The sequence below is a fragment of the Fundulus heteroclitus genome, chromosome 23 (assembly GCF_011125445.2).
Source record: "Fundulus heteroclitus isolate FHET01 chromosome 23, MU-UCD_Fhet_4.1, whole genome shotgun sequence".
Taxonomy (NCBI): Eukaryota; Metazoa; Chordata; class Actinopteri; order Cyprinodontiformes; family Fundulidae; genus Fundulus; species Fundulus heteroclitus.
In genome coordinates this window covers 11,060,160-11,084,430 of record NC_046383.1, presented here as the reverse complement: position 1 = coordinate 11,084,430, position 24,271 = coordinate 11,060,160, and the positions used below count along the sequence as shown (strand labels likewise).

Genomic DNA, 24,271 nt, shown 5'->3' with positions numbered 1-24,271 from the left:
AAACATGACCCATGCTTTTATTCCATTAATTTAAAACATGATCAACAGCGTTCCCTGTTGTGGACATCAAAATAACTTCAACCTTCGGGTTGTAAAATTATTGTAACGTGCAGTGGTGTCAGCCACTATCAACAAAAACATAAATAATTATGGAAACAGTTTTTTTTCCCCTTTGTTTAGCCTGTTTTTCACTGTTCCTTTTCCAGCTAATTAAACAAGACTGTCTGAAAAAAAGATTAAGCTTCTTGAGTATACATTCGACATTATGCTACATGAAACCTGGTTGGTTGAGAAAACGTAGTAATAATTTCCAATAAAAAAGAAAAGTAAAACACGACAGTGGTGCAGGCAGGGACCAGAATAAAAGCACTCATTTATTAGTCAGTGCTTTGATGACAGGTGAAACTGATAGTCAGGACAATAAACAACAGTTTTCACAGGAAAAAAAAATCCGGTCCTATCAGTTTATCCCTTTACTGATAGACGTCTCCAGTAGCCTCCTTTTTCCTGCAGATTCATAGCAGTTTCCTTGCAGTGCAGGTAACACAAGCGGCTCTTTGTAGCTACCAGGCAAAAAGCCGCGGCTCTGGAGGTCTTGATTGGCAATAGTCTGCAGACACAATCCTCTCTTGGTTAGACGTCCCTGATCTAGGGGAAGCAAAGCAATTTGTGGCCCCTGGATTTATTTTGTGCGGCCCCAACCTCATTACAAGAACAGACCGTTGATGCAAATGAAGACTTTTTATCTAAAATCAGAGTACATTTTTTTTTACCGGCAGAAAATTTTAGGAACAACACAACAGTAATGTTTTTAAATAATTTTTTTTAAAATGTTATAGTATATAGGATTACAGCAACTGGTTGCTCCCAATCCTCCATTTAAATGATTTATTAAACTTTGCTAAAAAAAAATTTCAAGAAAGAAATTGACTAAATGCATGCGTGTCTTTTAATAAGGCAAACATACAAACCCATTTAATCTTTTTTGATCTATAACAAATAGCATATCCCTTGTTCCCATAATGACTGTTTGTTTCGAAACATATTATTAATAACTATCATAAAATATTGCACTTGTAGTTTATTACTGAACAGGTGCTTTTGGGGTTGTACTAGTGATAATATATCTGTTTATACAGGCAAATTAGTTGCCATCCTTTTAGCACTAATGTGGGTAGAAAGCAACAAGCGTCAATCTGTTTTAATTGCTACAGACTCTCGCGGTGCAATCTACAGCATCAAAATTGCTCACTCTTGGTCAAGGCAAGACATTGTAATAGTCAGACATTTTACGGAAAACAGACGTAATTAAAAGAGCAGGAATTTTAGTGAGATTATGAGATCACACAGCAAAGCAGAAATAAAAGGAGGAAGTGAAAAAAGAATGGCAAAAAGAATGAAATAAAGAGTAAAAAGGGATTCATGTGTTATATGTTCCAAAAAATTTGGGTATGATGAGGGAAACATCAAGGAGAAAGAGGAATTAAGAGGATTAGATTCGGTCTTACAGGTTTGCAATGTGTAGCCTAAACAATAGGAGAGCACCCTTCAGGATGTTGTGAATGTGGTCAATCTCAAGAGAAATGCATTAATTGATTTTATAAGATACCGTAGAGAAAGACATATTCTTCAAGTTTTGTGAGCAGAAAGCGCATTTCGGTTTAGTTGAATTAATTAGTTTAAATTCAGAACTTTTTAGTAGAATATTGGACTTCCATTATAGTTCAAACTCCTATACAGAAGGTGGCGCTAATACCTGTTTAAAGCTTTTTTGCCAACAGCCAGTAAAACCAAAGACGAAGAAAATTAACCGCGTTGTACCTTCGTTTTCCAGAATTTTCCGACGCCGTTTCCCATCTGGTTAATTTCCCAAACCCAAGCAGGTAAAGCTGAATAATTTTGTCTGGTTTTGAAACTACAGCTTCGCAATTTTCACTCCCCGTGTTTAGAATAGGCTGCAGCATCAATTTTGGCTGATTTGACATTGGGCTAGATAGTTTTTGTAGTTCCACTCAGGCTACCAGGTGGAAGTTGGGAACCGAGTCGCAACTAACCGCATGCTAACCAAAAATAAAGATGAATGGACGTTTATATTTCCAAATAAAATGCCAGCTGACTGTTAAAACTGGCTGAAGTTGCTTGAATGTTAAGGGTTAATTAATAAGTATCAGACCACCAAGCTTGTTAGCAAAGGCAGTTTAGCTGTAAGATTAAAGGTAATATTTAGTTATTTTTGCTGTGGATGGGGAAATAAATTACAGTTTTTGTTAGTCAGAAATGTGTAATTGTCCAATTTTAGGTTGTTAAATCTTAGATTACATTACGTGTAACCTGCATCGCCCGCTTTAGCCTATGGGCGCTGACGAGATTTGGTGGCGCCATCTTGGGTGGGTCAAGAGCTCTGCTCGGTGTAATGTGTTGGTGCAGGTGCAGAATAAGTTTTTAATTAACTATAACTAAATTTAAACAAAAATATTAATACAACAAATAAGCTAATAAATAAAAATGAACTAAATAATCTACATTCTAAAACGTAACAAAAATTGAGAAATTGCTCCAACTGCAAGCTTGAATTTTGTTGGACAGAAAAATAACATTGTAATCAAAAATACTGTTCATCTTAATTGTGAAAAGGTATCCCTCGAGTCCTGATGTCAATAGTTGGTCGATTCAGACAAAAATACACCGCACAGTGCTGAGGTATCCGTCTGTTCACCTTAAACCAGCAGGTTAGGGTAGCAGGTCGACCTCCCCAAGATGGCGGCCGTAATTTCTGCGTCGCGACAGTCAATGCGGGGTCTACTCTTGAATAATGTTTATGGGTATGCAGGTGTTGCACTTTCTTCTCCTCCACCACCACCACCACCCAAGGTCACATTCTCAAACAAATAAACATAAATAAAATAATGAACTATGTAATATGGATTAAGCCTGTATCATTGAGAAATTGACACTTTACAATTTTCCCTTATTTTATCATTAATACCTAATCAGGTGTTACATCATTTTCTGCAACCCATCATATTCTGTGCCTCCAGGGGCTCTGATCGTTTAATAATACTAAGTTTAATTAAAAATGGAATAATGGTAGTACGTGCGGCCGCAGTTTAACTTGGTTATGATTGAAATTATCTAATTAAATAATTTCAATTCTATTTAAATATTTTAATTCACTGTCCATAAAGTATATCATTGGGCTTTTAAACCCAGCCAACTTTGGTCAGACGTGACTAATATTTGGTACTGTTAAAAGGGTTTTAATGTGCTGTTCAAGCAGAGTGAATATGGACCTCATGCACCTTCAGAGGTTTATGTAGATTGCATCTGGACACTGTTCTGGTGGAGTTACAGAATACGATGAGTCCACCTGGCCCATTAATGGCAACGTGACACACGACCACAGAAGCAGGCAAATAATGTCGTCCTTCACTGGCAACTACCCTCTCTTTATTAAATTCAAAACACTTAGAGAAAAACAAGACATAAACATCTCTAAAGGACACCCTCAAAAATGTAAAACCCTCATTTGACACCCCAGTTTTCCAGCTTCACTTCTGTTGTGTTAAATCGCTGTTCATATAGACAAGATTGACTATTAAATAATTGACGTACAATCTCGTCAACATGAACTTCTTTATTTGAAGCAAAAATATTTCTTACCTAATATTATTGCAACAAAACACTAAGTACCAACTTCTTTTTTTATGCTTTTATTTGCTCTGTCAGTCCAATGTTGTATTTAGGAATATAGAAATGGAAATAAAAGTTTTTTTTTTTTGTCTGCTGATTCATCGATTAATTGTAAAAATAATTGACTTATTAATCGATTATTAAAGTAATCATTAGTTGCAGCCCTGGACAGAACGCTTCTTTCTGTCGCCCGCGCAACAAGAGAGCGGGCTCAACCCCTCTTCACCACAAAAACTATTTTACAAGCAGTAAATGTTCTGCTGTGTGTAAATACCAGCTAAATATGTGCATTTGTGATCATTAGAAGCGTCGAGTGGTGGTTTTTCTTGCTGTTCTGCCACTTCTTTTCATGGATCAAGTCGATGTTTTTCACAGTGATCTTGATTTTGTGTGTGTGTGTGAAGAGGAGATGGCATCTGAGTGTTTGATTACAGCGGGATGACTGACTGTTTTCTGCAATAAGCTCTATAATAAATTAAAGCATAGGCCTGTAATAATACTTTTTTTCCCATTCATTTTGAGCCCTCTACATTTCAACCAGCGTTTCAGCTGCTCTACGCTGGTTTCTCCATTGAAGCAGGTTGAAATGAAGCTACTGGGTGTCGCCATTTTAAAAAATGATTAGTATTACGGTTGTTGGTAATGTAATTTTCACTCTTCCTGTCCAACCAGCCGGACAAGCGGGCTATCTCAGGAAAAATGTGACAACTGACCCATTGTTACATTATATTACTTGTCTGAACTATGGTTTGCACATTTTTACCATCTAGAGTCTAATAAACTGAAGCAGCACATTGTCAAATTGCAGTTTCCATTCGTTTCAGTGTGTTCAGTGTTGTAATGGCAAGAGACTGCTTGATTGTAGTATTTGACGGTCTATAATAATTTACTTGCTGTGCAACAAACTCTATTTGCCAGTGAAGTGTTCGGCTAGTTTGATGACATTTTAGTGTCTTTTAGGCATAAACGACTCGGAGACCAAGACGTTGAAGCTTAAGTGGTGTTGTCTATTTGAACTCTGTTGTCATTTTGATAATCCACATTCATTTCGTATTGCCCTATTCTAAGAATTTATCTGCAAGCTTTAAGATGTTATTTCTTTGACATTAATGTAATTTGTTTTGTGATTTAACAAAACTGTTTTCCTCGAGCAAATGGGTTTGTGTTCCTTATTTGCCTAAAACTTGTAAATCACAGTTTTATAATACCTCAGCAAACACTGTTGTTCTTTTCTTCTCAGAGCTCGTTCAGCTTGTAGGATGTTTTCAGCGACTGGATCGTTCCGAGGGTGTAGAGGAGCCAGCTTTGGACAAATGCTGCCGAAGAATCTGCCACCAACGTCAGGCTCAATGGAGTCAAACAAACACCAATCTACCTTCAGTGATCCTCAGAAACGTGGCCCAGACAGACAAGGTGCCAAGTGGGTCAGACCCGGTAAGCTGTGGAATGGGATCCTGACAGCTTGGTAGTAGTCTAACCTGTGTGTTTTATGCTTCATCTCTCTGCTTTGTTTGTTTGCCTTAGGTTATGCTGAGAAGCCACAAGTCTCTCCCAAAGTGCTGGTTCAGAAATACAATAACGGCGAAACAAACGCCGTGTCTTTGCTTCACCAGCTTGCCCAGCTTCTACAGTTGCAGCTAGAATTCAAGGAAACAGTAACAACAGGTAACAAAAGTACCATAAAAGTGAAGCGGACGTCACCTGGCTGTAGTTGTGGCAGGTGATGGTGGTTGAAAGGGAGGTTATGTTTTACTGTTTATGTGGATTGTGTGTAATTAGTTTAATTCAATTCAATTTTATTTATATAGCGCCAAATCATGAAACATGTCATCTCAAGGCACTTTACAAAATCAAGTTCAATCATATTATACAGATTGGGTCAGATTATACAGATTGGTCAAAAATGTCCTATATAAGGAAACCAGTTGATTGCATCAAAGTCCCGACAAGCAGCATTCACTCCTGGGGAACCGTAGAGCCACAGGGAGAGTCGTCTGCATTGTACATGGCTTTGCTGCAATCCCTCATACTGAGCAAGCATGAAGCGACAGTGGGAAGAAAAACTCCCCATTAACGGGAAGGAAAAACCTCCGGCAGAACCGGGCTCAGTATGAACGGTCATCTGCCTCGACCGACTGGGGTTACAGAAGACAGAGCAGAGACACAACAAGAGAAACAAAAAAGCACAGAAGCACACATTGATCTAGTAATCTGTTCTACATTAGATGGTAGTAGCGGGTGAGCCGTCTTCTCTGGATGATGTCACAGTTAACAGAACGCCAGACCAGGTGTACCTACTATGAAGAAAAAGAGAGAGAGTTAAAAGCTGAAATGAAGACAGTCATTTCAATGTAATACAACAGAATCATTGAATCTAATGTTGCTTTATATTTATGAGCTGTTGTGTTCTCTGCTAAATGACAATTTGGTCTGTATTTTAATTTTTATGACCCTCTGCTGGATTTTTAAGCCTTTTCTGCTGCTGGGCTGGGAATGAGTTTTTCTAACATTGGGGTTCCACTGAACGCGGAAAACTCTAGTCAGTCAGAGCGGTTCCAGACGGCGCCTTTCTAACGCTCGCCACTTCTATAAAATACACTACTGCTGTTCTATTTTTGTTGCGCCGACTCTACGTCAGTCTGAAGCAGAGTTCAGGCAGGAAGTCAGATGATAAGCAAATAGGATCTGGTCAGGGTTACAAGTTAAAGACTACATGTGCAGAATTTACAGATTGCATTTTACTCTGAATATCAACACGTAATTACCTGTCGCTCCAGTACCAAGCCTCCAGAGGACCTCACTTGATACTTGACACCATGGACGATGGTTTAAATTTTATTTAATGCCTAAAAGTACACTACTATCACGCAATGACATAACTCATGCATGATCAGTCCAACTGTGCAGAGAGGGAGCTCTGCTCTACTAGAATAGGGTGCCTTGCAGAAAGCACCGTGCAGCCTGCACTGCTTCCACATTTACTGGATCCCCAGAGTAAGGACTTTTTTATGTTTTTTTTTTTTCAGAAAGCAGATCAGAAAAATAATGTTTTGCTAAATGCCAGTTTTTGCTTTAAAAGCTTCCATTTTGGATTGTTTATACCCTTTGTCCTTCCTGCCAAGACAAGGGAAAGGGATGCCATGCTGCATTAAAAGTAAGGTTAGGTGGGCTATGATGGAGCGTTTGACCATTTTGGATAGCATGAACATGAAATGCAGTGATAACTTGATTTATGAGTTTAATTTGTCCCGTGACGGAGCTCGTAAATCAAATAAGTTGTATGTCAAATAAACTTTCCCCATTTAAATATATTGTTTCATATTCCCTTTCAAAATGTTAATGTAACGAGTTTGGCAAGTCTCAATAAATGGCATAAATGAAGTTTAAAGGTTTCTCCCAGATTCCCAACATTTCTGTCTTGTAGAGATAATGCCTCCTCCACGTCATCCAGTTCTTCTAAAACCTCCGTGTCAAGTCAAAGTAACAAATCGGCTCAGAGTTAGACTTAGACAACTTGGTTTGTCATTTTGTATGCACAGAGTGCGTACAGAACGAAATTTTGTTGCATACAGCTTGTAAATTGCAGTAAAAATTAAATTACAGTATAAGGTGCAGAGAGTTGGCTTGTATCTCGAAAACTTTAGTTGGGACCCTCGTAAGTCAGGGTACCACTGTATCTTGATCAGTAGATAATTTTTTTACTGCTGGATAGTCCTTGTAGAACAATGTCAGCAAGAATAGATTGAATGAATATTGTCTGGTTACCTGTTTTTTTTTCTTCCCACTCAGGTAACGTCCCAGGATTTTATTTTGCCTTTGCTGTTGTTGTGGACAGTGTTCAGCACAAGACTGGCCTCGGAGTGACCAAAAAAGAGGCTCGTCTAAACGCAGCACAGCTTGCTTTGGAGGACTTTTTGCCCAACTTGGGCTGTCTTAAAACGGATCTTCCTCACGCATCAGGTTTTGTATTTTGATGGTATCACTAGATATGACCTAAAAATTGTTGCAGTAATGTAGTTAAGTAACATGAAGTTTAACATGGCGAACATAGTGTGAAGTATTTTCTTAGTCATCTCTTACATTTGTTCTTTCCCGTGACTTTTTGTCTTCAGATGGTCCTCCACCATTGCCAGTGAAGAAAGAACTGTCCGTCTCCGACAGTCATCCTTCCAGAGCCATTTACGGTAATTCAGGGTTTTTGTTTGCCAGTATTAGGTTGTAAACCAAGTTTCACGCAGTATATTATTAACAGCACTGGCACTGCAAAAGGAAAACCCTTTGTTATAGTTTTACTCTTAAGAAGAAAACATTGGCTGTCCATTATGTAGTATTGTCAGATTTACAATAATATTGAGTTAAGGAGCTTTTGGAAACGTCGCCTAGTTCTGCAGACGTTCTACTTTGGCGTCATTGCACATATGTACATGTGAATCCATTCTTCTGTAGATCATGTACTGAAGGAAGAATTTCTAGGCTGCGTTCAGACCCTGTTAAAGCACCGGGGACTGTCTTACTGATTAATGCCAAATTAGAAAATGTCCATTATAAAATAGGTTTATTGCATTGCCATTGAGTAATAAAGTTTACCTTTAGCGATTTGGCTACAGTACAGACTTTATTTTTTTAAACATCGGATTGTTTCTCTTGTAAAAATGTAACATTTAAATGTTAAATGTTTCCTATTTTAAGAAATTCCTTGAATCAGAAAATATTAATTGCATTTTACTGTGAGATCAGTTGAGTCCATATTATTATTATTATTTTTTATTCAGAAAGGAAGAGTTCAGTCAACCTCCAGATTCCACTTGCCGTGAAGGACCAGCTCTCTAAACTGCTGAACAACCACCCTGAGTTCTCTAGCTGTGGAGACACGACGGCAGCATTCATTATCAAAACTTGTAAGTAAATTAACAAAAAATGCTATGATTTAGAAACGGGTTTAGGAGTTTCCCACGGAAATGTTGTTGGGGGTGATTTTCTTTTCACTTAAGTTTCCATTTATATCCCAGAATACAGCTTTATATGAGCAGCAAGCTTCTATCTCTCTCCGTCTTTCTCTTTCCGTGTTTTTTTTTTTTTGGACTATAAGCAGACATTAAAACAACTTCCCTTGCGGCGAAAATTGCAGTTTTGAATAAGAAATTGGTCTTTGTCAGATGATGAAGAGTAATTTGAGAGGCATTAAGGTAACTTTGACGGACTAAAGCTGACATTAGCTTTAAGTGACTATGCTAGCTAACTTCGTTATGAGATCTAACAACAAATTAACGTTAGCAATTTAATTTTATTTTTAGTTTCATGGTCATGCTTATAGCAAAGCAGTAATGTTAATCTGCAAGGTACAAAATAGTTGTGAATGGTGGACATTCACATTTATTAGCCTACTTATTAACCTACTATTTTCTGACAGAATACATTTGCCTTTAAAATTTGAAATCCAACTATGTCCTGTCTTCCTCAAATTTATTCTTACTCTTCCATTAACTTAAACTAAAAATTAAAAAAAAGGTAGTTATAGTAATAATCATAATAGAAGAAAATGTCTAAATTAAAACAAGGCATTGCTTTTTAACTGTGGTTGAAAAGAGTAATCAGTAAAATAAACCAAACTGTCCCAAACAAATTAAAGCACTTTGCTAAAGAGCAGGGGACCAAAATACCTGACAGCAGGTGCTGCCTTGTTGTGAAACTTACCTGTAGTCAGAGCAAATTTCATTTAAAAGCACCAATCTAGAGCCGAGAGTGTCTCCTCTTTGCTCTGACTACAGACGAGTTTAACGACGAGGCAGCAGCTGCTGCCTGTGAGACAGCGCTTGGAGAAGTGTGAAGGGACTTAAAGCAGCACTCGCCGCTCTTGTCACCAATAACAAGAAGGTCCTTAGATTTTACTTTAGTCGTTTTTTTGAAAAAAGGTTGTAGGATGGGTCTGAAGTCACTAAATACAGTGAGAAACTTGCTTAATTGGCAGCAGTGAACAGGTGCTTCCTCAGATTAGACGTGGAGCCTTACTTTCCAGCGCTTTCCATCAGCCATGCATTGTTAACTGTACCAGCGGCTGCTGATGTCATCAGTCTTGTGTGTGCAGCGCTGTGTTCATGTTCAGCATGGAAAACCGCCACTCTTCCACTCCCTCAGTGTCACAGTGATGCTTTTAGGTACTGAAACATGGTAACGTTTGATTTTACGTGAATCGGTACCCGGTCGTACCGACTGGATTCGGTTTGTCGGGTGGCGCCAATGTATGGCAGCCTTACCTCTGTCAGTCTGCCCCAGGGCAGCTGTGGCTACAACACAGCTCACCACCGTCAGGGTGTGAATGGGTGAATGACTGTAGTGCAAAGCGCTTTTGGGTCGTCGGACTTGATAAAACGCTATACAAGAACAAGCCATTTACCTTTTTACCATAATATAAATATATAAACTGTGTATTAATGAGAACTAATAAATTTGACGGTATCCTGTTCTTTTAGCCAGTGGATGTGAGGTGGTGGCTCTTGGGACCGGGAACTTCAACTCCAGAGACTGTGTGTCATCAAATGGACGAGTTGTGCGCGATTCACACGGGGTTGTCACAGCAAGGAGGTCTCTTATGAGGTATTTGTTGTTTTTCCTCCAACAATTGAGACCACTTCACGATTTCCTGGGTTAACATACCTGTTTTAGTTGAAGACTGGAAGTTTGGTTGATAATTTGGTGAGTATGACCGTAGAGGTCCTGGATAGCTGTGGTTTCTTTCATTGTAGATTTTTGTTTTCTTTAAAAAATAGATTAGAATTAGTTTGCTGTATATTATTACCTTTGACGGTTGTCTGTAAAGATGTGCTACATTAGTAAATGTTTACCTACTGTATTGTCTTTTTTTCTAAAGGTACTTAATGCACAATGATTCCTCAGACTTTGCCAAACATATTTAGACATCCAATATTGTGTTTTATAAAAAAAAAAAAAAATTATATACTAAGAAAGTAAACTTTTTAACAATATCTTCTTATGCAGTCAATCCCTAAATATTCCAGAGGTTGTTGTGTGGAACGCTGATCAATCCATCAATCCATCAATGCGGTGTTTTAAAAACTCAATGTCTTAAATTTAGCCATTTAAATTTAAGGCCTTAAAGCGACTGATAAATGTCTACCTTCTGTAACATTAATATAGAATTACATAAAGTACAGTGACTCAGGTCTTAATCGCGTTTGCTCGCTTGTGAACTGCTAGGGCCCAGCCCAGCTTGTTTGTCCTCTGCTCCATGTGTTGTAGTTCTGGCTGCGATAATGTTCATGATTTTATGATGTGGTCTAACTAAAAGGCCTTAAATGCTGGGGAGCAAAAAGTGCTTTCACACACAACGCCCTTCAATGATTGATTGGAGGGAATGTACCTCTGAAACGTTGCGTCTGAAACGGGCTTATTGGCCGGGGCAGCGATGCCGGGTTCCAGATCGTGCTCCATGCTAGCTCCTCAAGCCCAGCTTCTCTCGCTCTGCCCGCTCGTCTGCTGTGGGAGTGCAGCCCACAGCTGGAGCCAAATTTCAGCAACGTGCTAAACACAATTAAATATGGGCTTTGAAAACAGGTTTGAGTGTTTTCGGCAGTTTAACATCTTACCATAGGATACCTGTTGCAGAGAGATTCCCATTTACACGTTTCAGTGATCACATGTGGAATGAGTTTCTCAAATTCCTAAACAGCAATTATGACCTTTTGTGTTTTTGTCTTTTTTGCATTCTATATATGCTGTTACGTATTCAAAAATAAAATTGTCGCTGCACAATATGTTTCACTGGCGGCAAAAACGATACTTAAATTATCTCAGGTCGGCACACTTTGAAATCCCTTCATATGGTGCTGGTTTGTTAGGTCTTTAATTTACTGTACAGAGCATTTCTGACTTTTTTTCATCTGCACTTTAATGAGTCAGATTTAAACTAGACTTTAATACCATAAAAGATTATTTGGCGTCCCGTCTCCAATATATGGCGATCAGCGTTGTGCAGCCTTCATCTTAAGACACTTCTAACACATCTGTAGTGAAGTGCTGTCCTCCTTCTGTTACACCAGGTATCTGTATCGGCACCTGCTGATGTATTTCAGCAAAAATACAAATCTGACTGAGAAGTCGGTCTTCACGCATAACGTCAACAGCAACCTGCTCTGCCTGAAGAGTGGCATTACCCTCCACCTGTATGTGAACCAGCTACCCAAGGGTGCAGCTCAGATCCCCGGCAACCTGTGAGTATTTATTAACTTGGTTATGCTTACTACTGCTATTTTTTAAATAGCAATCCATATAACTCAGTGTTAGTTTGTTGTCTGTAGAGCCAAGAAATCCATGACAGCCAAATAAAAAAAAAAAAAAATTCACTTAGGTTTTGATATCAGCAAAGATGGGTAGTAAACAAGTTACATTGACTTGTAACTTTTTTTAGAGGAAAAAGTAGTTTCAGGAGTTTACTGCACTTTTTACTCATGTAATATTATCAGTTGAGTAAAATCTTGAGTGAAACCACTGAGTGAAGAGAAAACACATTTTTACCAGAAATGCACCAGAGAAACGCCAACATTCAAGGTTTAAGTCACCCATCTGAATATTAATTTTCTACTTTCAGTCTTCCTCTTGTAGGATTACTTCACTTTACCAATAATGTTTCTTAGACTTAATTGCATTGTAACCTAAGTGTTCTCAGCACGTATGTATTACCTAAATCAGGGATCAGCAACCTTTACAACCCGCAGAGCCATTTCTGCCCTCGGTCCAGCTAAACAAATTCTGTTTAGAGCCACAAGAGTTTGTTTTATAGTATACTATAGGAAATGTGTTTACATTATTTTAATATTAAGGATCAACAGTTTTTATTGTTTAACCAACGGTATTTTTATATTTAGGTTTAATGCATTTTCATTAATTGGATATTTGATTCTTATAGCAAAGGGCATCAAAATGATGAAAAGGCAAGTAGTTTGCAACCTATTGACAAAAAGATACTTCATTTAGCTATAGTAAAATATTCTATACACCATTAGTTTCTTTCTTTCTGGAAATGTTATGCATATATTGCAGAACTAAATGCATCCTAAAGCTAGCAATTTTAAATTACCTTTACATTTATATTTTTGGTTTAAGTTTTTAAGAGCTAAATCTGAAGGTGTAAAGAGCCACATGTTGCAGACCCCTGACCTAAATTCATGAAGCCTTACCTTTTCACCCACTCTCGTGTTAAGGGGGACATACAGTATCGCATCATTCAGTTGGGGTCTATATAAAGTTGACCAGCAATGCTTTGGTCTGAAGCCCTCATTAATTTATCCACACATTTCCGCTTTTATCTCTGTTCTGAGGTGCGTCAGAGAGAAACTTTTTTTTTTGGTACTGTCTCTTTAAATCTAAAACAGGCCCTACACAACACCCCCCTCCCTCCAGGTTGCTGAGCTTTCCACTACCAAGAACGGTGCCATAATTATTCAGTAAAACGTAATAGAAAAAGGAGAAAACCAAACCGCTTGAAAAATATGACCCAACCAGAATATGAAAATCTCTGTGTAGCTTCTGGAGATTCTGATCTTCTGTATACCTTGAAGTACCCAACAGACTGCATTTAGGAGCTAAATAAGTCCCCTTTTGAGTGCTTTTTTTTTCTTCTTTTAACGAAGAAAAAAGCAGCAGAAGCGTATTTCGTTACTGGAATAAGTCACATGAAAAAACAAACCACCACCACCCCCCCCACGCTGACAGCAGCAGTGTTTAGCAAACAAAACTGGTTCGTCGGAACCCGTGGGACTTAAAGACTCAGATCAGAAACACGCTGCAAGGTTTATTGGCGTTTGCATCAATGGGCAACACTGAATAGGTGCAACCACCTGAAATTTAACCACACTAACATTACAAAAAACATTCAATACATCTTTCCAAAATAAAAAGGTATGATTTATTTTTCTTTAGCTGGACTAAATTACAAGAAAATTTGTTTTGTTTAAATAACAAATGTATCTGTTAGGAAATAATTTAATGTTTATAGTTTATATTTTTAGGGTTCAGTTCCTAGTTCAACAATCTCCATTGTTGAGATTGTTTACATTTCAATTGATTACAAAAATCACCGCTGCACTTTATCCTGTAATTTACTGTAATTTACTGTGATTCTTCAAGCTGTATGCAAACGAAATTCCGTTCTGTACGCACTCTGTGCATATAAAATGACAAAGTTGTCTAAGTCTAAGTTATTTCTTGTTTTTTGAAGGCCAGTGAATTGCCTTTTACATAATTTTTTTTATATTGTTCGACATTTGAATACTTTGTAATTTTACAGAAAGGTTCAGCATGAAGGTGTCAGGGAAATGTTTTTCAAGGCAATTTCATGTTCTCCAATGAAACAAAAGGCATTGTTGTTTTTCCAAATTCCACGTAAATACTTGTTTTGAGAAATTAAGATTTCACTGTTGAGCAAAATTATTGTTCTATTTATTTTGCAATCAAGCATCCCTGCCCAGGAATCTTTACCCCAATGTCACTGACTGCCGGGTTGCTTGCTATGATTGTATAAATCTGAACGGTAAACGGTTTGGTGAAATCAATTAAAATCGAAACTGAAACATCAGTCTTGATTTCGCTCTCTACTTTATTCTCAGGCATCTGAGCCCTCTTTCCGTTGCAACATGGCAAGTGAACAATGAGATCAGCCTACACATGGCAGTGGAGGGCAAGGTATTGTACTATTATTCCCAGGGATTTGTCGAAATCTTTAGCTTAGTTTGCCATTGTAGCATTTTATCCAGATTTTAACCCTTAGCAACGAATATCTTTTCTTTCAAAGGTGTTTTGTGTTTTCTCCTCAATCCTTGATAACACTGCTAGCGAGATGATCAGCATGTCCACCACTGACAAGATCACTCAGTGGCAGGTGTTAGGATACCAAGGAGCCTTACTCAGCCACTTCATTGAGCCCGTCTATGTGCAGAGCATCCTTGTAGGTAAGTCTCTGACTGGTAGACTTTGTTGCATTCATGAGGATTTCCTCAAGTGACTCATCAAGAAGTGACATCATATCTATGTTTGAAAGTGCAATGAAAAACTAGAACTCTAAATATACTCCAAACATAATTAGGGGTTGGTTTAATTTCTCATACATGTGTTTGCTCCAAAGTCTAGAAATGTAATTTAAAAACTAAAAGTTTTTTTTTTTTGTTTTTTTTTTTTTCAAAAGTGATATCCCTTGCACACTATCATCTTGTTGGGGAGGTGCCTGTGTCATTTCCTACTAGAAAGAACCTGTTGGTTGTGTGAAAAAGATTAGAATCTGCCAGAGGTTTCAAGATTTTTTGGCTTGAATTATACATAATTTAACATTATTGAGAGGCACCAACTTCAAATCTGCTGTATGCTGGCTTATTATTTCCCTGTCAAACGTTTGTTTTTAACGAGTAAAATTAGTTCATCAGAGTTGGATATGAAACTGACCTGCTTTTTTTTTTCTTTTCTTTTTTTCATGAAGAGGGGAAAAGTTTGTGTAAAAATAGATCCTTATCTTGCTGTCAGTGTCTGCAACACACTTTCAAGGTGGGTGCTCTTAAGCACCAACAAATTCCCCAGTCTTATAACCAAGATAGAAGGGTGTGAAAATATCATAGTTTCCAGGTTGGAGGGGTACTTGATTGCCCCCACTTTTTATAATTATCATGGCAAAAGAATAACCTTTGTCCAGTATGGAACAAAGGGAAACTCCAGAATTAGTTGTGCTGTTTTTAAATGAAATATACAGTGGTAAATCCCCAGATTAGAGTGAGTTTGGATGGTTTGACAAACGCTAAAAAAAATAAAAAGATAGGATGTATATTATTGTGACTCGGTAGAAGTAATGAAAGCTAATCACGAAAATGGTATTTCAAAAAGAGATTTTTTTTTTTAAAGAACTATTTGTTTTAGAAATGTATCCTAAGAGGCAAAACACGACAGAGGGAGTCTGCGGTGTGTCAACAGTTGTGCGCCAAATAGCTCCTCAAGTAACAGATTATGTGATGCTGAGGCCTTTCTCAGTCACTACACTAATGCCAGAGAAAGTTGCTTATATATTGAAGCGTTCAAAACGAGAAAACGATGAGATCTTTTACTGGTTTTTATCCGTTTTAACACTTTAACTGGCATTATCCAAACGGTCATTTTGACTGCTTCAATATAAACCTCAATTAATTTACCTTGTAAGTTTAGAATTTACAAAATTTAATTAGCCAAACAATTTCTTTATTTCGAGATACAGTCCATTCCATAAATAAATAAAAACACATCATGTAAAAAAAAAAAAAAAAAAAAACTCATCCATCACAAGACATTTATTCCAATATTTAAAAAGGCTTGAGGTATATCTAACATTGCTATATACAGTTTAGAGCTTTTACTAATAATTTTTTTGAGACATCCAAGCGGCACCTAAATGTATACATGTAGTTTCTCAGCAAGGCGTGAAAAGTTGAGATGTTACTCATGACAAACATTTGACTTAAACATGTCCATCTTGGACGTCTGAGGAGGATTATAAAAGCATCTTGAAAGGCTTTTTGCAGTTTCTTCATCATAGCTTTAGTGTAGTTACACCACAGATGTAACGTATAAAAGGAGGTGCAATAAGTATGAAATAGGCACACTTTAACGTCATCTGTAAACATGCTAATTTTACGTGCCAACATATTAGCTTGCATGTATAATTTAAAACACTATTGTTTAATATCCTCATCATCCTCAAGATCACACCGCAGAATATGACCTAAATATTCCACAATATTCACCAAACTCAAAACTATATTTGGTAAATAAAATGAAGGAAAATTCGTCTTCTTATCCTTTTTGAGTTGTAGCAATCGTAAGTCTTTTTAGGATTAAACATGATGTCAAACTGGGCTCCATATTTAGCACAAACCCTAAGTACCTGCTGCTAGCCATCGCTGTAGGGAGACGAGACGATTTGAGTTGGTGATACCAGCAGAAACCCTGATATATGATGGTATGTGGTTATAGATGTGATTTTTTTTTTTGACACTTCTATTATACCATTCATTTAAAAGCTTATCTTTAAAAATGAGGAAAATAAAAACTACCAGTTTCACAACTACGCCAGCAGGTTATCGGGTCAATAAAAAAAACTCTGTCTTATAGGCGACTCTGGCGGTACTGACATCCGAGGGATGGAGATGTCTGTGAGCCAGCGTGTGGAGGGAATCACCTCCCAGATGCCCATGTTCTACTGCATGATCCGACCCCTGATCAGTCTAGTTCCTTCTGTGGTGGCGCCCAACGCAGGTGGCAGTCAGCTGACCTGTGCCATCAACTGGAGCGAAGGAGACAGCTCTGTGGAGGTGGTGGATGGTCTGAAGGGCAAGACCGTCGAGGAGTAAGCGTGCCTGCCAGATTTTGCATCTGTTATGTCTTGGTGACTAGTTTATATTTGTGCTGCTTGCTCGAGGTAGAATTGTATAGAGGGAATAAAATGTATTAAAGAAATTATGGTTTGCATTAAGCGTTAATGAATTTGCATTTGACAGCAAAATGTTTTAGCAGATCATAAACGGCGGTGATCAGTGCGGTGCAATACAATTTCTCATTAAACCCTGGAGTGTTTTTCTTTAAAAGGTTCAATGGACGACTCCCATCTACTGGCCTCCGTAGCATATATGGGTCTTTTTTTTAAGATATTCTAAATACTCCATGCAGCCAAACCGTCTGTTCTCCCTGTTACAAGAAGTACTAAGCAGCGGTCAAACCTGCAGCTTTCAATTATTAATGTAAGCTTCAATTTAGTCACAGAGTAGCTTTAATTCAATCCTCTTGCAATTGGCTTTTAGTACAGAACAGACTAAATCTGCGACTATTTCAAGACTAGGCTGTCCAATGGACTTAGTCCCAGACTGTGATGCTGTTTGAGCTGGTTTAAATCTAAGATACGAAATTCCTTTATTGTCCCACAATGGGGAAGTTCAGGCAAACAGTGTTTTAGTAATGAAAAAACAAACAGGCTCATTTAAAGTTGGTTCTAAAGCAACACAGAAAGCAAAAGTAAAAATAAATACCAGAGTATTTGTTATTGACAATATGGCATGTTCAGGTAAAGAATTATGAAATATGCAAGTCAAACAGTGGGGAATAAAATCTCCAGCCTATTTACAGAATGATATATATGTATGATATGAGATGATATGCATGATAGTTCAATAGCATCTCGGAGTAAAGTCTTGAGTAGAAGTTTCCTGTGGTCTAAAATCTCAGGAACAACTTCATACCATGAAGGGTATTTATGATGCTGATATATTAAAACAAGGCAGAAAAGAGAAATGTAATTGTTCTAAAATAACTTAGACATTAAATGAGTTAAGCATGTTTGTTACTGTGTCTGTTTCAGTCCCCCATGGCGTCCCCCTAATGCTTTACTCATTTCTTTGGTGCAGGTCCCCTTTTAAGAGTGGTCCTGCTTTGGCAAGCCGTCTATGCAAAGCAGGAATGCTGCACCGCTTCAGGTTGGTGGCCAAAGAAGCCCAGAGACAGGACCTAATCACCACAAGCTGCTATAGAGAACTGAAGGTAACCTATTTACACATCAGCAGTTCCCTACAGCCCTGTCAGCAATCAAAAGTTGCTAGTTCTTGTTTTGTGTCAGACTGCAAAAAAGTAAAAAAAAAAAAAACTGCCATTTTGGTTGAAAATGACCTTTTTTACCCTTAAATCTCACGTTCCAAAGTTGAAAATGATGCTTTCTGCTTAATGCTACAAATCCTAAGCGGGGACTTTCTCAAGTGCCGGATCAAAACGTTCTAATTGGATGAATACTAAAAGTAGTTTCTTGCATATCAGTTTTTCTCAGATGTTATTTACTAGCGCAAGGAAGTGATTGCACCTGTTCTATTCACTCAAATGATTCAACCTTGATTCCTAAAAATCCTTACATTTTCTGCCTCAAAGCTTCATTAAGTTCTTCATTGAGCGCGCTACGTGCTGGCCGGCTGGTTATGTTGCACAACTTTCTCACTTCTGCTAATGTTGGCCTACACACCTTTTTACAAAAGCATTTAGTACTTCCTGAGAAACTGGATTTTATTTTATTTACTAATCTCCTTTATTCCTTCTTTTATTTCCATTTAATTTGTTTACATTTTTTGCAGGCTGTATCTTTTTATCTGCATAATGTGCAGCACTTAGTGAACCCTAGTTTTGCTGTAAAGTACTTTATAAATAAAGATGGTATGACATGGTAGCACCTGAGCAGTATAGGTGTGCGATACCGGGAATTTTTAATCAATCCGATACCAAATAAATACAAGGTCAGTATTACCAATACTTGTTTTATATTTAAGCTTGATGTATCATGAATTTGACCTTTTGGTGTTTTTGTGATTTTTACTTTATTATTACAATTGAATAATAATAATAATAGTTTCATAGTGTTTTCATCCACCTCTTATGATACTATATCTTTCATTCCTTATGCAGTTTTGTTTGTGTTGTGTGCACTTGTCTGTTGCTTTAATTCTATAAATTACTCTATCGTGGGATAAATAAAGGATTATCTAATGATAGCTTATCTTAGATAACACTTTTTAATGGGATAAATGTACTGAGTTCTTTCAAGGTCTTAATTACACTTACGTGATATATAATATCTACTTTGAAAGTTAGTATGAAGTGCTGCTGAAGATGACCACTCTTCTCTACCTGGATATTCTCTGGAAGTCTGAACCGCCTCTGTCAATGACGTCTGGGTCTGTCGGGGCAATGAGCGAACTTTAGTTTCTGCAGCTCTACTTTTTCTTGCGTATGGTTTTTCATGTGCTTATACAGGTATGTTGTGTTTCCACTGCACTTAACCGGCTTTTTACAAACCATGCAGCTTGCCGTTGTTTCATTTACGGCATTAAAACAAAGCCAAACGGCGCTTCTTTCGCTCTCCTACATGCCTTTTCTGCTCCGTCGGTCTCCGAGCAGCAGCCCGGCTGTTTGTATGTCGAGTGGAGAGAGAGCTGTGTGCTGATTGGCTGGTGTCGCTGAGTCATGTGACGGTGCAAGACTGTGACGAGAGGGGAGGAGGAGCAGCAAAGTTCTGTGACACAGACAGGGAGACTTTGGTGAATCTGCTGCAGTCAGTGCGGCAGGAGAATAAAAAGTCGATATTGTTCAATATCAAAACCTGCATTGGTATTAATATTATCTGGTTTGGTTGATGTTTGCAGATTTTTGCTGAATTGGATAACATAATACTTGTTGATGTTAAAAACATTTTTAATCGCACCTTATTTTTCGAACTGAGACGCTCCGGAACATCATTTGCGTTAGTCAAAAAATGCATCATAAAGAGGAAGGAAACATGTAAGTCACACCAGACTACACATTTATTTAGATATATCACACAATGCAAGACTAAAAACTGACATCTAACCGGGTAAGGCAACTTCATAAATTACACAGCTGCATCCACAACCAGCTGAATAACATGGAACATACCTGGGAGGATGAATGGGGTAAATTAGCAACTCCAACCGGCTAGTGAATGAACGCTGGTGGCTACTGGGCTGCTCTGCTCCCGGTAGAGAAGGAAAACTAGAGACGACAGTCCAGCGTTTCCTACTTAGCGACACATAATTGGGGGACTTTCCAGAGCCCTTTCTGTGATTTAGCAGCTTCACTTGAAAGTAGCATCTACTAGTATCTCTCTACCGCTACTGTCTCACAACAGCTGCTAGAGTTGTATGGGGTCTCATTCCCTCAGCGCTGTCTCACAGGCACAGGCAGCTGCTATGTGAGGTTTGTGAAAGGCAAGTTATTGCACTATTAATGACAATAGGGACACTCTTCTTTGTTCAAGCGGAACCTTTTTACTTTTTCTTATTTTAAGGTTTGCACTTCAAGCCCAATGGGAAAATTCATTTTGGTTTGTTATGATATTTGAGTGATTTTCTTGTTTTGATAAAAAAAAAAAAATATTTTATTTTGAGGCCATGTTGCCCAGCCCTAGTTTCAATACATTTTTAAGTTGTGCAGGAGCAGGTTATAGTTTTCACAAGCCTAGCGAGGCCTCTTGCGGCTGTAGCATGGGTTAAAGATCTGCATCACTGCGACAGTTTCCATTAATTGGAAAATGACAGCAATACAATTTATCCACTTGGTTCCTTTTAGACTTTTTATTCAAGGTATTAAACTGAAGCTGCTCTCAACCAATGAAACCTGGCAGAGCCGGGATATCAGCCAATCAGAAAGAGACTAGGGCGGGTCTTTGCAAAGCGGGCATCTGCCAGTCTGAGGTTTGTCGGTGTTTCATAATTTTAACTTTTGGAAGAGCATCTCAAGCTGGCCACAGGTGGCATGAATAAAAGTAGCGGTGGTCAAACGTTTTCTTTGGATTTATACGAACCAGCAACTCAAAAGTTCAGTGGATCGAACATCTGAGAACAACTTCCTCAGTAAGTGTGTCTATTGCTGCTCTTGCAGTTAAATTAATGAGTTATTTCCACGTCATCTGTCAGCGTTTATTCCCTCACTTCCAGTAATTTAGCTGATAAACGCGGGCGACCAACCAAGGATCTCCTGGTGATTTGCTGTTACGTTTTTATTTAAAACAAGAAGACTAACGCGCTAGCTCAGGCTAATTTAGCATGAACGTGCTTTTTCCAGAAGAAGGGTTGGATATATCGACCGTTGACGGCGGCGTTAAGAATAAATGGAGAAGGGCTTGGCTGAGAGAAACGGACAACGTTGAGAAGATTGTCGGGTCGTGAGGCAAAACGCTTAACCTGCCAGGCGTGTTTATGTGCATAATTTCCCACCAAACCGCCCGTTTTCTGCAGCACACGTCCTCTTGTGAAACATCTACAAAACTGAGGCACCTGTACTCATGGCTAACAGGTGTGTAACCAGAAAGTTTGCATGTTTGTTCATAACCAAGCATGACCTGTCCCTCACGATGTCTCCGCCTCTCGTTGACCTGATCAAGTCGGTTGCTGAAAGATCAGAGAGCGCTTTCAAGACTGTCGGTACCAAATGCACATGCCTCTTATCTCTGCACTCATGGCATTGCTGCCCACTATAAAACAGAATAGTCAGCCAAACAGGACAAAAGGTGTTTAGTTTGTCTTTGCTAATGTCAGCAAATACTAACAGAATTATTAGTGTACCAGTGTGATACTATGATGATGACTTGGGTAAAGTGTTGACTCAGCATCTGGCCTCCAGAAAGGTCAATATTGTAGATGCAGTAACTGTCACACGTTGAATAAAAATTTATATAAACCTACACTTAAAATATATAGTCTTTCATTTGTGATACAATTATAAACTCTGTCAAACTAGCAAATGGCTAGAAAAAGACTGGGAGGGAATGGAGCTGAAGTTGTAAAGTCGAGAGGTGAGTGGACTGTTGACCAGCTTGCTAAAAGTGTGAAGGAAGAACTTGATGCTGCAAAGAGGAAAGTAAGTTAACCAGGTGATGTGGAACGTGTAGAGAGGATGGAGAGGGCTGTCCAGGATGACACCAAGCTGACATGAAGCTGAAAGGTGGGAGAGCTGCAGAAATTGTCAATGCATATTTTAAAACGGACAGATTTGGTTAAAGTTGACTTTCCACAATAAGCAAGTGAGGTAACTAATGTATCATAACCTCCATGGGCCCAGAAATATATGGGCTGACTAGAAAAAAATTCTGTCAAATTGAATATTTTTGCTTTATAACCCTTGGACTCATGTTTACTCCTTGGTTCATGTTGGTCCATATGAATTACCATTTAAAATTGGTATTTAAGTCGCACGTAACTAACCAAACTATGAAAAAAAAAAATTTGACTTACAGTCTGAAAAATACGGTATTGATGTTGGTATGTCTGATGAACTCCTGAACATTTGTCCTCTGATTCTTTTGTTATTGAAGATGATGGCTAAGCCGTACCAGGAGGCCAAAAGTGTGCTGCGGGCATACCTGTGTCAGCAGGGCTTCGGCTCATGGCTGGAAAAGCTTCCCGAGGGTGACAACTTCAGTGGTTGATGAAAAATGTTCAACCTAAATCCAAGTAAGCTTTTGAAAGCAAAAAAATTGAAGCCTTAATGTTGTTTGCTCAGTCTTAAAATGTTTCTCTTCATCTTTTCCACATCAGGTTTGCATCTGTTATCCTTTTGTTTTCTCTTTTGTTAGCCTAAATGTTTACATTTACCCTATTATCTATAATCATAAATGACAAACAAAAAAGTGTATGCAGTCCCTATGTTATATTTAAAATTGTGTTTGGAAGTGATGGTTTAGGTTTTGCTTTACTGCGTTAGTGGTTTTGGGACTATTGTAAGCAAGACATATTCAGCCTGTCTTGAATTTTTGACAAAATGCATGTTATAAAAAACTATGTTGCATGTGCACAAAGCATTTCTGTTTTGATTATTGAATCTGACAACAACTGCAACTTGTTTTTCTCTGCAAATAATTACAAAAAAACAATAAAAGGAACAACTACACAAGGAGGAGTCAGGTCACAATTTTGATGCTAAAGAACCTGGATATTCAGTGCTGTGTCCCATAATGTTATTATACAGGTGCTGGTCATTTAATTAGAATATCATGAAAATAAAATAAATCATTTACAAACAATAATTACAAAGTAACAAATTCAGGCAGAAGAAAAACTTACGTTAATGTACACACAGTAAGTTAGGAAAGTACAAAATACTTCCAATAACAATATCTACTGTTTACTGAATGCTTACTTGACCTGTAAATCGCTCAATGAGCTCAGCAGATAGAAAATACCATTAAAACAACAAAACTTGTCTACAAACAAGAAGTCTCACGTGTCTCTCTGGTGCATTTTTGGTTGAAACAAGTTAATTTATTCAGTGAAGTTACTCACAGTGGATAGAGTAGCCAGAAACTTTACTCAAATAATAGTAGTGATATTCCTTCATAATATTTACTCAAGTAAAATAAGTACAATGCAGTAAAACTACTCCTAGAAGTCCATTTTGTGCAAAAGCTTACTCAAGTAAACTGAGTAAATGTAACCAGCCACTACCCACCTGTTATGTAGGTGGCTTTACCTAACATAATTTATTGCGGATAAATAAGAAAAATGTTAGATAATAATGTAAAAGTGGAGAAATTTACAAAGAATATATCAAAGAGGTGATGACATTTTTTGAATTGCATAATGTCAGCAGCATAGATGGTCATCTGTAGGTTCGCTTGTGTTATGCCATCTCCTCGCTTTTGATTGCTGTACGCAGCGCTTCACTTTCCAGGCTGGTACGTCAGAGCATCAAGACGCTCAGAGAAAAAGATTTATTGATCGGCGGCAATAAGATTTCAAAGTCTGCCCATTTGTGCCGTGATCCAAGAACCAATTTGACTTTCAACACTCCTCCTCTCAGTGATGACCGGGCAGAAAAACTTTATTTATTTATCTTTCTTTCTCCATTTCATGTCGGTCATTTTGCCAAATACGACCCTTTTATACAAGCAGGCAATCCCAGTAAAATGCTGACAGGTGAGGCATTAAGTCTTGGTAAAAAGATGAGACAAAATGCTAAAAGGGAGAAGGTGACAAAAAGAGAGGAGAGGGAGTGGTGAGAGCAGTAT

At 38.1% G+C, this 24,271-nt stretch overlaps 1 protein-coding gene across 2 annotated transcripts; it reads left to right on the top strand.

Annotated features, from left to right (window-relative positions):
• The first annotated feature begins 1,759 nt into the window (after positions 1-1,759).
• Positions 1,760-23,462, top strand: adad1 (adenosine deaminase domain containing 1 (testis-specific)). Of its 2 annotated transcripts, XM_021320649.2 has the most exons (14): positions 1,760-1,883; positions 4,931-5,124; positions 5,215-5,355; positions 7,480-7,650; positions 7,803-7,874; positions 8,463-8,588; positions 10,161-10,284; positions 11,748-11,918; positions 14,313-14,388; positions 14,498-14,654; positions 16,831-17,065; positions 18,117-18,249; positions 22,580-22,718; positions 22,803-23,462. In XM_021320649.2, the coding sequence occupies exons 2-13, from the start codon at positions 4,950-4,952 to the stop codon at positions 22,691-22,693; spliced, it is 1,695 nt and encodes a 564-aa protein (XP_021176324.2). In that variant the 5' UTR covers positions 1,760-1,883; positions 4,931-4,949; the 3' UTR covers positions 22,694-22,718; positions 22,803-23,462. The 2 variants fall into 2 exon arrangements, with proteins under 2 accessions (XP_021176324.2, XP_021176323.2); XM_021320648.2 differs by having other exon boundaries at positions 22,580-23,462.
• Positions 23,463-24,271: the final 809 nt, after the last annotated feature.